The sequence below is a fragment of the Lactuca virosa genome, chromosome 2 (assembly GCF_052849685.1).
Source record: "Lactuca virosa cultivar CGN04683 chromosome 2, Lactuca_virosa_CGN04683_v6, whole genome shotgun sequence".
Classification (NCBI taxonomy): Eukaryota; Viridiplantae; Streptophyta; class Magnoliopsida; order Asterales; family Asteraceae; genus Lactuca; species Lactuca virosa.
Window position 1 is genome coordinate 97,986,284 of NC_136427.1, and position 15,869 is coordinate 98,002,152.

At 35.4% G+C, this 15,869-nt stretch overlaps 1 protein-coding gene across 1 annotated transcript; it reads left to right on the plus strand.

The window, feature by feature from the left end:
- The first annotated feature begins 888 nt into the window (after positions 1 to 888).
- On the plus strand, positions 889 to 2,819 carry LOC145159321 (Ribosomal L18p/L5e family protein). Its single transcript, XM_079078263.1, has one exon. The coding sequence runs from the start codon at positions 1,476 to 1,478 to the stop codon at positions 2,523 to 2,525; it is 1,050 nt and encodes a 349-aa protein (XP_078934389.1). The 5' UTR covers positions 889 to 1,475; the 3' UTR covers positions 2,526 to 2,819.
- Positions 2,820 to 15,869: the final 13,050 nt, after the last annotated feature.

Here is a 15,869-nt window from a genome sequence, read left to right on the forward strand (position 1 = left end):
ACAATGGTTTCTAAATCCATTCAGAGCATTAATAGCTCGAAATTAAAAAAATCAACACTTTAAAAGCTTAATTAACTCAGAAAAAATAAAAAGTATAAGAAAAGAGGTGTTTCAGCTCGCTTCTCATGGTCGATGGATGAAACATAATTGTTTTCGGACGTCAAAGATGAGGATTTGCTATTTCATTTTGCTAATTGCTATGAATGAAAAATAAGGAATATTTTTAAGGTTGCAAGCGACCCCTCATTTACCACTTTTCTTTTGAAATCCTGCCTCCTCATTTACCACATTACCTCTGGAATCTCACCTCTTTTTCTATTTTCCAGAAAGGAAAAAAAAACAAGATAAGTAATACTAATGGGAGAGGTTCGAACACGGGAATCTTCTCGTGGATTAAAATTGTCATTCGACTGAACCATAACTAGAATCAATTTGTGGTTTTCCTTGCATATTAATACTTTACATCCTCTAAACCCATATATATATATATATATATATATATATATATAACCATAACTAGAATCAATTTGTGGTTTTCCTTGCATATTAATACTTTACATCCTCTAAACCCATATATATATATATATATATATATATATATATATATATATATATATATATATATATATATATATATATTGTAAATTTTGGGGGCCCCAAGATTTGGCGAGGCTTGGGGCGGTCGCCCAGCATGCCCACCCTTTAGGACCGGTCATGATGAACACATATAACAAGTTAAATGCTTAAATGTGTACAAAAATAAAGAAGTTACCTAAATGTAAACAAAACGACAAAGATGATTACCGTGTAAATGTCATTTTCCCAAATTTAGGTATACTACCCCATATTTTGGTGTGGATCGACCACGGTTCTTTTAATCCTCCCTTCCCCATATTTGCGTTATTGTTGTCGCTTGCATTTGTTGTCTAGCCCACAAAAGAAAGTGCTACCCCAGTAAGCCACTCAAGAGTCGAGAGCGAATCAGGCTTTGAGTGTGTGCGAGCGGACCCAGCAAGAAACTCGAACCCTCCTTGCTTCTCAAAATCTATTAACACCCATCAAAATTCAAAAAATCGAAATCGCAGCTCTCCTTCTCTCAAAATCGATCGTAGGTTCTTTATCCCTATTCTTCTCCCTCCAATCGATCACCAGATGTGTCTCCTTCTTCCCTCTTCCCCCTATTCAACTTATGTTTCGACCCATGATGTGACTACGATTTCTCCAATTTTTCTGCTGGTTTCTTTTGTTTTCTAGATACCCGTGTTTGATGATTTCTTTTGGCGTGTTTGGTAGTTCCTTTCATTTGGGAAATTTAGGCTCATTTTGAATCGTTTTTTAAGTTTCTCTTTGTGCCTCTTGCCACCCACTGAAACGAAGGTTTGCTCATTTTGGTTTTGCACACCAGGTGTTTGATGTTTCGTTTGTTTGAACATTAGAAGATTCTCCGCCAACTGCTACTGGTTCAACCCAACAAGATGACCTGGATGTTCCTTAGAAGGGCAATCATCTTTCGAGAAATAGTGAATTACCATTTTCAATCAAAAAAACGCAGCCTTTCCTCAAGTATCTTACGTTCTGTCCGTAGTAGAATTGAAGCAACTCGTGATTCGAAAAATGAATCCAGTTCTTCAAATTATAATCACAACCTTCACCATTTACCATTGTTTTCAAAAGTTTGTGATCAACCCCATGATTACAAACTTGACATCGTAGATGATGAGACTTGGGAAATTTCAACAGGTTTCGCAGATGCCATGAAAGATGCTACTTCCCCATCACAGGTAACTAATTCCTCTCGTGCTCAAATGGTTAATCATGCACCTCAAAACCAAAACGACCCTGATTTTGATGAAATCGATGATTTGAGAATATGTGGAAATCTGTTTTATAAGCTTGACAAATCTTCAAAAGAATACGAAGAATACAATTTTGATTTCCACAGGAGGAAATCTTCTAAAAGGAAGGGTGATTCAATTTCAAAAGAGTCCCCATCTTCAAGACTTGAAAATGTTTCAAACAGACAAGATGAGTTCACAGAAAGCAAAAAGAAAGGAAACCAACTTTCCAAATTTCATAAATTGGATAAACTGGAAGAATCTTTAATGGGAAATAAGCATAAGCAAAAGGAAAGGGTTCCAACTTTCAATCAGTTAACAGCAGCTTATCATGAGCCATTTTGTTTGGACATTTACATCTCAAAAGCATCTGTACGTGCATGCATTGTTCATCGAGCAACAAGTAATGTTGTTGTTGTGGCTCATTCCATTTCTAAAGACATGAAGTTTGATTTGGGTTCAACTAAGAATGTTGTTGCTTGTGCTGCTGTTGGGAAAGTATTAGCACAAAGAGCTTTAGCTGATGATATTCACAATGTGATTTATACACCAAGAAAAGGTGACAAATTGGAAGGGAAACTTCAAAGTGTACTTCAGTCTTTAATAAGTAATGGTGTATGGGTGAAGGTGAAGGTTAAGAAGACGAAAGCTCGAAAACCTGGATTTCAATCTGCAGATTATAAGTGTTAGATAGAATTTTCTCTTTAATAGAATCCTTAAGGAGAGAGGTGATATAAAGGCAGATGTGAAATGACTATCTTGTCCTTTGTCAAATCTTAGAACAACCTCCCTGTTGTACTTAATGGATTTAATGAGGAAAAGCTTATGTCATCTATGAGGAATGAATGCTTCTTTGAAAGGTAGAAGAAAATTGATGTGGTGGCTCTTAGAGAAGAAAGTCCCATATATAAATGAAATAAAGGATAGAACTAAATACAAGACATAGCAACAGATTTTCATTATAACATCTTACTTTTATTTCTATATATTATTGCATTGTAATTTCAATTTTTATTTCTTTTAAGTCGTACTTTGAAAAATCTACCCAATTATAGTAGTGAAATCGCTTTATATTCGGATGAAATTGTTATAAATATAATAGGCTACATTTTTCAAAGTAAAACGTTATAATAAAGAAATTAATAAAAGTATGTTGTTATTTCTTGTATTGTAATGGTCTTTTGGAGCAAGCCTTATTCTTGTGCATCTAATCTTTTTAATCCTTGTTTGGTAAAGAGAGTCCTAGTTTTATATATATATATATATATATATATATATATATATATATATATATATATATTGTATTTAAAGTAATTATTGTATTGATGTAGGATTAAATGTGGGCAAATCAAATTTTTAATTTTTAATACAAATTGATTAATATTAAATTAATATGAATAAAATAAAAAAACATCACATTTAATGAAAACGGGTGCATAAGGGTATTTGTGTATATTTCTCATCTCCATTAAAATAGGAAACTGTCTCGATTGATCTCAACTGCCCACATAATCCCTATAACATCGCATAAACCCGGATTCGACTCCCATTTCTATCGGAACACAAAATCAAAGAATATTTACTATAATCAACAAAAAAATCGGTGGATTTTGTTCTTGTTTTTGTATATACTCATCAATTCTCCAAGAGTTGTTTACTGAAGTTGCATTGTGATATTTCAAAGAAGAAAAATTGGAGTATAATGAGGAGTACAAGGTCGACTGCTTTCAAATCGAAATTTAAGAACACACAAGCAATGGTGTTGAATCTAGATGAAGACGATGATGATTTTGTTTCTCCCGCTATAGGTAATTTTTTTTAATTAAATTTTTACGTTTGAATCCATAAAATTCTGTTTGAAAACGTATATTTTTTTATTAGGGTTTTCTCTAATCGAAAAAGAAAAATCTATCAGAATGTTTGAATTTTTGGATATATGATTGTGGTTCTATAATAATAGGGGATGTGATTGTTGTTTTGTAATGTGTTTTTGAAGAATAAGAAGTTAGTTTTTTTTTTTTTTTTTTTTTTTATGTTTTATGGTTGTGATTTTGGGGGTTTTCTTTATTGATTATGTTATGGATTCTGTAAGTATTATTTGACTCGCAATTCTGTAAGATAAGTGATCATACATGAATTGCATTCTGTCAGAATCAAAACATGCAAATTCTTGTATGTGGTTGTGGTTCTGTAATAATAGGGGATGTGATTGTTGTTTTGTTATGTATATTTGAAGTATAAGAAGATAGTTGTTTTATGTTTTATTGCTGTGATTTTGGGGGTTTCTTTATTGGTTATGTTATGGATTAAGTAAGTAGTATTTGACTTTCAATCCTGTTAGAATAAGTGATCGAACATGTATTGCATTCTGTCATAATGAAAACATACAAATTCTAGTTTGTGGTTCAAGGGATTGAAGTATGGCTGGTTATTTTGGAAAATATTACTAAGTAACTGTAATTATTTGATTCATCAGTTGCTGCAGAAGCTGAGCAGGAGCCAATTAATGTTGTTACTACAAGTGAAAAAAATATACAAAGGAAATATTGTACCAGATCAACACCTGTGAAAGACAATATCATTTCTCCACCTACTTTCTGTTTTTGCTTTATGATTTATAACAACAATTATTTAGAATATGTTATAATGTTAATAAATGATATTCATTAGTAATTAATGTAAATTTTATCATTATAACAGAATCAGTTATATGAATTGTACAATCTATTCACTTATAATCTAATGTTGAAAAAAAAAATATTCTGTTAAGATATTTTGATAATACGTATATGTTTTTATTTGATCAAGCAGTTGGTGAACAAGGTGAACAGATTCATATAAATATTGTTGGATTAAGTAAAACAAAGGACAACAGGAAAAATTCTTCAAGAACAGAACATGGAAAGAACAATATAGCTTCTGGAAATTCAGGTAATTTCTTAATTTGGTTTATTTTCTTATTTGGTTCAGTAAAACTTGTAATTTATAATATATGATTATGTTAAAATTGGTGTACAATTAAGTGTTCTTACATAGTGATTTATAATATATAATATGATAAAACTAGTATACAATTAAAACTTGTATACTAGTTCTAGTAGAACTTGTAATTGTATACAATATAAGTCTATTATAATTGGTATACAATTAAATATTCTAAAAAACTTATTTATAAAACTTCTATTATATATTTAAATAACTGTTAGTGGGTAATTAAATAATTATTGTGTAATCCCAATGAGTAGAGCATAATTAAGTATGTTTATGTGATTCAGTAGTTGATAACAAAGGTGAACAGGAGATGATACGTATTGATAGTACAAGTGTAAAAAGGTTGAAAAGGAAGGATTCTGCAAGAACAACAACTGAAAAGGATAAGAAGAATTCAGTAGAAGCAAGGGCTGAAAGTAAAAAACCAAGAAGTTTAAATGAATTACTTGTGGAGAGTATGAGTGGATCAAAGAGAAAAAAATGAAAAGGTAGACATTGGTATCGATGTGGAAGATAAGGAAGTTGTTGGTAAAAGTAAAAAGGTAGTAAATGATCCACAGTCAAAGAAATCTCCAAAGAAAAAAAAAGGGGAAAATAGAACATGAGAATGTGTCACAACCCGAAAATTTCTATCTTATAAAGTCAAACACATCAACTTAAGGACAAACTTATGGGTTTTTAGACCGAGTATACGTAAGGGTTGCGTGTTAGGAAGTGAACCACATAAGAACCAAGAGCCTAGAATAACATTCGAGCCATAAAACCTCAACAAGTGAGGTTCACGGCCGTGAACCCCTCTTAGGCCGTGAACCACCCTTATATATATAATATACTTCATTCTTGATTCATTTCTCACCTCTTGGCCGCGATCCTCTCAAATCTCTCTCAAGAATCATCCACAAGAACTTTATCTTTCACTCTTTTTCATCCCTTTTCGTTACCATCTTCTTGGAATACATCAAAGAGCCTTCAAACACTCACCAAACAACAAGATCTTCAAGTGTTCTTCACCATTTATGGGTCGTGAACTTTCCCAAGGCCGTGAACCATTCATCATTTGGGCCGTGAATCCTCCCAAGGCCGTGAACCATTCATCATTTGGGCCGTGAACCTTCATTTGGGCCATGAACCATTCTTCAATTTGGGCCGTGAACACCCCATAGGGCCGTGAACACCTCAAGCCCAGTCGTGAACACCCTTTCAGCCTCCTAACTTGCTTTTAACACTCCTTTGGTGAGTTATTCTTGCATCCTAGGTTGTTTCCCAATCACCTTTGTAGTTAGATTCACTAATTTCATGCCTATATGTATCAGTATATGTCATTTAGGACTCGTTTGTGCCTCGGGACTTCATTCGTGGAACTTATCATCCTTATTCGAATCTTCAATTGAATCACCCACATAAGGTGAGTTCATACCCCTATAATCTATCTTTTAAATGTTTTTAAATGCTTTTCAAGGGGGGTAATACAAGTTCAACACAATAATATTGTGTTAATATTTACCTGTGATAACCATCACATTAAAGGAATTCTTATGCTTTTATAAATTAGTAAATCAATTCAAAAACTCTTTTAAAAGATGTTAGATTGTTGTTTATAAAACTCCGTTTTTAAAATACATGCTTAACTCATTAGATAATTGAGTCTTTTCTACAGGACAGTAACAGTTCAAACAAACATACTAGTAAACTATAAAAGGTATAGTTTAGAAGATTACTACTTACTACTTCTAGATCAGTGAAACTTACATGAGTCAGTTCATCCATGAGTCAGTTCATACATACTATAACAGGAACATAAAAGAACATATATTCTATAACAAGATCAAGATAACAATAATGTGAGCCACTATTTCATGGCATAGCAATATACTTGTTGTGTCACGTTTTGTAACCAGAGTGTCCTGGAGGGAGAGTGTGAGTTTGTGTATAGATCTATATGGGATTGACCATCCTACACCTTGCTGCTAGCTACAGTGGGACCTGCAGGTCTATGGGTGACAAATGTCATACCATTTTCCACGTCTTTAGATCATCGTGTTTTATACTAGTCAATCAAGCATGGTTATAACCTCATCACATTTTACCTTAATTTAACTAAATGGTTTTAAGGTAGTTAGTACTTCAGTAGTTATTTTATACAACAATACTGTATATCTTCATTTTTCCATTACATTCATATACTGATATTCTCACATCGAGTAATGCAAATGATTTCCTAGTAACATGAACATTCAGTTTGAAAGGGGCCTATAATGCTAACTTTATGATTCCCCGGTAGATACATTAGGGATATGTATTAATCGGATCTGACATGTAGTAGGATGTGTGCTTTCCGCTTCATTTCCTGTTCCTTGTTTGGTTGTGGGCTTAGAGCAGATTCACACAGTCTACTATCTATTCGATCTTCATATGTATATATATATATATATATATATATATATATATATATATATATATATATATATATATATATATATATATCCTGTATACACCAAGTAATCATAGGGAGTAACATGTATGGGTCAGGTCACATCATACAAATTCAATATACCGCTTTCTAGTACAAAAACATACTTTTCGGATAGAACATTAAGTAGGTGAAACTAGAAACTTATCTACAAAAGGTTTGATACGCATTATTAAACCAGTATAACTTAAAGGACCTTAGGTTGTTAATTCTATAATACCTTAGTCTATACATCAGGGTTATATATAATTAATATCCGGTAGGCAGTTGAATGTGTGTTTTCCGCCTTACTTCCTGTTCCTTGTTTGGTTGTGGACTTAGGGCAGATTCATACGTTCAACTGTCCGTTCAATATTAGATTATATATAGCTAGTATAAACTAAGTGATTATAGAAGGAACTATTGTGGTTACCATTTTACTAAAGAAAATATATGATTTTCTTAAGGAATGTTTTCTTCAAATATAAAAGAACTATTACAGTTAACTCCGTAAGTACCAAATGAATATGCCAGGATTATATACAATGAAGATCTAACAAATAATGGGATGTGTGACTTCCGCCTCATTTCCTGTTCCTTGTTTGGTTGTGGGCTTAGGGAAGATTCACACAATCGATTGTCTGTTTACTCTGAATTGTATATAACTTGTATCCATTTAGTACTCATAGAAGGAATTGTAGAGTCATTTTTACTTATCATCCATCACATCAGAAAATATAGGATTTTCTGGAGGAATAGGCGAACTTTTCTAAAGAACTTATAGTATACTTTTTATAACTAATATACTTATGAACTCACCAGTTTAAATGCTGATCTACTCTTTCAAAATAACTTGTATTCTCAGGAAACTAATAGACAGGTACACGCTCAGGGATTCAGAAGATGGAGCATAGTAGCTTCATGTCTTTGTTTTGTTATAAATCTTTTGTGAATCAAATATATGTAAACACTTTAATATTTATACAATAGTTGTTGTTGCTTGCTTTACTATGATGCGTGTGTTGTGATACTGAACATGACGTCCTCCGCCCCCGAACGTTTCTGCCGTTCCGGTTTGGGGATGTGACAGATTGGTATCAGAGTATTGTTTATAGTGAACTAAGTATATCAACCTATAAAAGACATACAACTATAAGTACAACGGGGCCGAAGTGCTCTAACTAAAAGTATATTTTAAAAAAAAAATATATAACAATATTCTTATAAAAGTATACATACCTGCATACATATATACATACTAGAACAAGTATCACAGGAAGAACAAAACAAAAGTATTTAAAGGTTGGACACTGCGGTCAAACCTGGATAGTTATGTAATCATATATGGGATCAATATAGCCTGATCAACTATATTTATTTGAGATATGACAACCATATGTTTGGGAGTGATGTGGTGTTGCAACAGACTTAAAACTTACCTAACTCTATATACGAAGGATTTCTAGGTCAGAACATAAAGTTAAAATACTATAGGAGTATATATGATACTATAAGATAACAACAAGTTTAAAAACTTACCAAGTTCATGATGGGTTTTGAGCATTCTAACACTCCTATGGTGTACATGCAACCCTAGAAACCTTGGATCTATGTTTGACTAAGATACATGCAAATAATAATTTTTCCAAGGTTCTTATCCTAACTAGCATGGCATAGGGTACTTGAATCAAATAAAGCTAGTAGAATTACTTACCTTGTAGTTGTAGTTGATTGCTTGGAGTTTTGAGAGCCTAGCACCAATAGTGTGGATGCCTCAAATGGAAGTCACAAATCACCACAAACTTGGAAACTTGAGAGAATAGTCACAACCTTCTTGAAATCGGCCCTCTTAGTTTACTCACATCAACTAGTGTAATTTCAAGAACCAAAGCCTCCTTTATATAGTGTGGTGGATTAGGGTTACATCCATGTAAACCCTAATACCCATGTCTTTTCATTTCCATGAGATCCATGGGTTAAAGCTCCATGGAGTATCCATGGACTTTCCATGCAAGCCTAGCCCATTCCAAATAAGCATTAGCCCACACTATATAAATACAAGAGCCCATATTTAATTAGTCATACTTTTGATCTCTAAATTAATTCTAAATTAATTATAGATCAATACTAATTAAATAATATGATTTTATATTAATATATTAGAACTTATAATATATTAATAAATCATAACTTATACTATTCTCAAAAGATTATCCATAAATTGTTCGGGTGAAGTGCAACCCAAATGGACCATGCCGGGTCGGTTCAAGTACATACCAAATATAGTTATGGACTTAGACACCATATCCAACAGTCTCCCACTTGGATGAGTCTAATAACTATAGTTGCAAGTATGACTTCAGGAACCGATCAACAATCGTAGCTCTTAAAACTTTGTTGAACTATGAAGCGCCATTTTAGATAAGTGATCATATAATCCTCTGTTCTAGATATCAGCCGGACAAATACATGGAACATGGTCTTGCTTATTGTCCAACATTTGTTTCCCGATTTCTGATTTGTTTGACATAGAACTTAACTGAACACATCAATTTAGTTCTGACCGGGCCCGGTACATAGGTCAAAACAAAATCATCGAAGGGCCCATATATCACTTCTAATCCTAGAAGGAACAGATAAACTTCGACTCATATGTTTGCTCTACTACTTGTTGAATTACACACAAATGCACGGTTTATAACATCGAGTTACCAATGCGTTTTCGTGCAATCAATGCATAACCAACTCATAGGCAACAAATCATATCTCTAGGTTTGAAGACTTATATGATATTACCGTCTCGCGATCACTCGAGATAAATTCCATGAAGTGATACCAGTGAGCGTGGGTTGAATCCAATACTCAGAATTTATGAGCACTCATGAGTGTTGTAGCCTTGCTTTGTCTAACATCTTAGACCTCTACAAGCCAACCCATGACAGTCTTGATTCATATCTACTTCCAACATATGATCGACTGTGGAGAGTTTGAATAATATGATATATACCATAACATAATTATTCTGGAAGTCAAAACATGCAAAAAGAAATAATAGTAAACGATCGACAAGAGATAACAACACTTTACTCATAAATAACAGCTTTTATTTATCATCAAATGTCAATTACACTTTACAAATTTCAAGATTATCTAACTACTAAAACTAATATCATCCTTCAGACCTATGCTCCGAGCATGCTGGAGATGCTTAGCCCGAGTCAGTCCCTTCGTGAGGGGATCTGCTGGGTTCTCATCCGATGATACCCTCTTTGCCACGATGATTCCTTCTTCTATTCGATGTCCGATGAAGTGATATTTTCTGTCAATGTGTCTGGATCCCCCATGATCTCTTGGTTCCTTGGCTAAGGCAACTGCACTATTGCTGTCACAGAAAATCTCCATTGGCTCCTTTATAGCTGGTACAACTCCAAGGTCTCCGATGAAGTTCTTTTGCCATATAGCCTCCTTTGCTACCTCGCTTGCTGCTATATACTCTGATTCACAAGTGGAATCAGCCACTGTCTCCTGCTTGGAACTTTTCCAAGTAATTGCCCCTCCGTTTAGAGTAAAGACCCAGCCCGACTGAGAGCGGAAATTATCCCTGTCAGTCTGAAAGCTAGCATCATTGTACCCTACAACTCTCAAGTCCTCACTGCCACCGAGGGTAAGGACCCAGTCCTTAGTCCTCCGTAGGTACTTGAGGATATTCTTTACCGCAGTCCAGTGTGCCTTGCCAGGGTTCCCCTGATACCTGCTAACCATGCTCAAAGCAAAGGCTACATCAGGTCGAGTACACGTCATAGCATACATGATCGATCCTACAGCTGAAGCATAGGTATTCGACTCATTTCTGCTATCTCAGCCTCAGTACTAGGGCTTTGTGTCTTACTCAATCTGGCGTTACTCTGGATGGGTAACTCTCCTTTCTTGGAGTTATGCATGTTGAACCTTTTCAACACTTTGTCCACATAGGTGCTTTGACTAAGTCCAGTTAGTCTTTTACTTATGTTTCTCAAAATCCTTATCCCTAGGATATAGGCAGCTTCTCCAAGGTCCTTCATAGCGAAACACTTCCCAAGCCAGGACTTTACTTCCTGCAGGGTTGGGATGTCATTTCCTATGAGTAGTATGTCATCCACATACAGTACCAAAAAGCTGACTATACTCCCACTAGCCTTGATATAGACACACGATTCATCTTCACTCCTTGAAAAGCCAAATTCTTTGACTTTCTCATCAAAGCAAAGATTCCATCTGCGAGGTGCCTGTTTTAATCCATAAATGGATTTCTCGAGCTTACACACTCTACTGGGGTACTCAGTACTGACAAAACCCTCTGGCTGAACCATGTAAACATCTTCAGCCAACTTTCCATTAAGGAAAGCGGTTTTGACATCCATTTGCCATATTTCATAATCATGAAATGCAGCAATGGCTAACAGAACCCTAATAGACTTAATCTTGGCCACTGGTGAAAAGGTCTCATCATAATCAACTCTCGGAGTTTGAGAATAACCCTTTGCAACCAGTCGTGCCTTATAAGTGTGTACATTACCATCCATGTCGGTCTTCTTCTTGAAGATCCATTTGCACCCAACTATCTTACGATTAGGTACATTGTCAACCAAGTTCCAAACTTGATTGTCATACATGGACTGTATCTCGCTATCCATAGCCTCTTACCATTTAGCAGCCTCAGGGCCTGCCATGGCTTCCGTGTAGCTGTTAGGCTCATCCAGGTTTACCAGTGTGTTATCACTGATAAGTGTCTCACCTTCTGCAGTAATATGAAAACCATAATAATGCTCAGGTGCATTCCTAACTCTGGTGGAACGCCTCAGAGGTATAGATTCTTCAGTCGGCTCAACAGGAGTTTCCTCCTCAGGTTGAGGGCTAGGGTTTGAGGTTCCTTCACCACTTGACTCTTGAATTTCCTCAAGGTCAATTTGCCTCCCACTGTCTCCTTGGCTCATGAATTCTCTCTTTCTCGAAAGAATCCTCTTCTTGCTACAAAGACCACATTATCACTGGGTCTGTAGAAGATGTAACCAAAGGATTTCTGTGGGTAGCCGATGAAAATACACCTTTCGCTTCGGGGTTCGAGCTTATCGTGAGTCTTGCGTCTCACGAAAGCCTCCCAACCCCAAATCTTGATGTGGTCTATATTGGGAACTTTTCCAGTCCACACCTCGTGAGGTGTTTTGGCAACCTTATTTGTAGGGACTAGATTAAGGATATGGGCGGCAGTCTCTAAGGCATACCCCCAAAATGAGATTGGTAGCGAAGCTCGACTCATCATGGAACGAACCATGTCCAACAAGGTCCGATTGCGCCTCTCAGCTACACCATTCAACTGTGGTGTCCTAGGAGGTGTCAATTGTGAGACAATCCCACATTCCTTAAGATAGTCAAGGAACTCAGTACTAAGATACTCACCACCACGATCGGATGGAAGCATCTTAATGTTCCTGCCCAACTGATCCTCCACTTCTTGCTTAAACTCTTTGAATTTCTCAAAGGTTTCTGACTTATGCTTTATTAGGTAGACATATCCATATCTACTAAAATCATCAGTAAAAGTCACATAGAACCGATTAGCATCTCTTGTGGCCGTTCTGAAGGGTCCACACACATCCGTGTGTATGAGGTCCAACAAACCTTCACCCCTAGCACAAGTGCTAGTAAAAGGTGACTTTGTCATTTTACCAAGCAAACAAGATTCCCAACTATCATCTGACTTTAGGTCAAATGACTCCAAGACTCCATCCTTTTGGAGTTGGCCTATACGTTTCTTGCTTACATGTCAAAGACGACAATGCCATAAGGATGCTTTATCTAAGCTAGTGGAAGAGTTAATACACAATACATTATTTCCTAGACTATCTACAACAGATACAGTTTCATACACGCCATCACAAGGTAATGCTTTAAAATAAAGAACATTATTAAGGAAAGCATCAATACTACCATTATTATTATCAAAATAAAAGGTAAAACCTTGTTTATACAATGCATGAAAGGGAATAACATTTCTTGCCATTTCTGGCGAATAATAACATTTATTCAAATCTAATGTAAACCCACTATTTAGCACTAAGGAATAAACTCCTATCTAGGTGACAGGTGAAGTTTTCCTGTTTCCCATGATCAAGTTTATCTTTCCCTGCTGTGACAACTATCAAATTTCGGTCAATTCAAAGTCAACAAGTCAAACCGGTCAACTCCAATAACCCTTGTATGCTAGGGTTTACGTTATGTAATCACTATACAATTCGCTATTTTAATGAGAAATCCTCATTTGGAAAGATCATGTGTTTGATTTTCCTTAGCCTTAACAATGCTAAACAACGAACCAAAGCAATAAAACACTATTGCACAATCATCGGGATTGTGTACGACACTAAAACACGGTTTAATGGGGTTTACGAACCTTGTGTTGTGAAGCCGGACACTCAAATTAATCACAAACGAAACCTCTCTAAATCGTTTTCACTCTATCTCTTTCTAATTGAAATCTCTCCCAAATCTCTCCCAAATCTCTCTCAAAAGTTACTTTAACTTTTTGTAATCATTTGGGTCATCTCGACCCTTAACCGGGTCAAACATCGCTTGAAACGGGATAAAAACGAGTAAAATAGCTTTAAGGATCCGAAACCAAAGCTTCTGGTCCGAAGCTGTGTCCGAGGTCCGAGGTCCGAAGTCCCGTGTCCGAAGCGAAGCAGTGTCCGAAGTCCCGAGGTCCGAGGTCCGAAGTTCCCGTGTCCGAACCGAAGCCGTGTCCGAAGTCCGAAGGTCCGAAGTTCCCGTGTCCGTCCGAAGTGTCCGAAGCGAGGTCCGAAGTCAGGCCCTTTTTACCGGTTTTTCGACTACGACTTCGTTTTAACTCCGTTTTTCATTATTTTAACGTGGGATTTTCACCCAAAACTTTATTTTATAAACTAAGGCCCCAAAATATATAAATCTCCAGGGTTTTTATAAAATATATTAAAAGAATTGGTGATTGATCTAATTATTGAGGGAATATTTGCTTTTCCTTAATTTATGGCAAAAGCAACCCACTACCACCTCACTCTATGATCAGCCACTCTTTCCCACTACCCCTTGTCTCCTTAGTGGACCTTTACAACCAATCTCCAGCTCTTCCCACGTTCTAAGAGCTGGAGGATTGATCCTCTCTCCTCATTCTCCATAAAAACTCTTTCATTCTACACTTAGCAACCAAGAACACTCTCCAAAATTCTCTCATCTTTTCTCTTAACTTCAAGAACTTCAAGGCTTTCTCCAGGGATTTCTTTCTTCAATTAGTAAGTATCTTCATCATTCACATAATTATTAAACTCCATTCTACTCAAATTATTGATATCTTACACAAGTTCCATCTTATTCGGTGTTAGATTTTCGAATCATCAAGACATCTTCTTAGTGTTCTTGAGTTGAACACTTCCTTTCTCTCACTTTCATCTACTGAAACCACATAAGGTGAGTTCATAACCATACATTTACATGTTTTTCTTAAGTTTTAAGGGGGGAATACAAGTAAAATCATCAAGAACACAATTAAACGTTTTCTAACAGATTGCATCAGAAAAGATGGATGTTAATCACAGACTGTTTTGGTCAACTTAAAAATTTTAGTTTTCAAAACTGTTTCAGGTGCAAGTAGTTCAAACTCTTAGCTTTAAAATGACTACTTGCACATCTCCAAATGATTTTTCTACAATTAATGGTGATTTTTACAAAACTGCCTGTCATTTCAGAGGCAAACCCGGACCAGTCTGTGATTATGAACATTTTCACCTCTGTTAGAGATCACTAAAAATCATGATAAAATTCACGAACAAACTAGACTCATATTCCAAACTCTCAAAATTTGCGGATTTGGATTTAGAGTTGTGATGATTTTTCTATAAATTTTCTAAGAACGGTAACATAAACTGTTTTTAACGAAAAGTTGCTGTTAATTTCATTTCACCTTGTAACATGTTGAGCAAGGTGTATATCTTTATGTGACTATATGTTACTGCAATATATGACATTTTATCTTAATATTTAGACACACATCAGTTTACAAATGGATTTGGTCATATAAAATATAAAGAATAACAAGTGATTATAATCAAAGTACAATCGATACATTCAAACATTAAATAAACTATTTTGAATATAGTTTGCATACATTACCACGTACTACCCTTGGTTGATAAACCATAATAGGTATAGTTTATGATACATTACATAACACATACATTTAAAAAGGGTACATTTATACAAAGGATATTTTCATTAAGCAAGGTACGGCCATACGGTACCAAGTTTTCATAACACGTAATTCCGTTAATGACTTTGTGAGACATTTACTTCAAATTACCATTAAGTCCTGTATTGTAACCAGAGTCTCCTTGAGGGAGAGCGTGATACTTGTGTATAGATCTATATTGGGTTTGACAAACCCACACCTAAACTGCATGCAACAGTTAGACCGATAGGTCTGGGGTGACAAATGTCATAACATTTCCGACGCCTGAAGAACGTCGTTTTAGGCCACCTTGGTCATAGTATGGTTATAATAAACTCACATAAAGTATTAACAAACA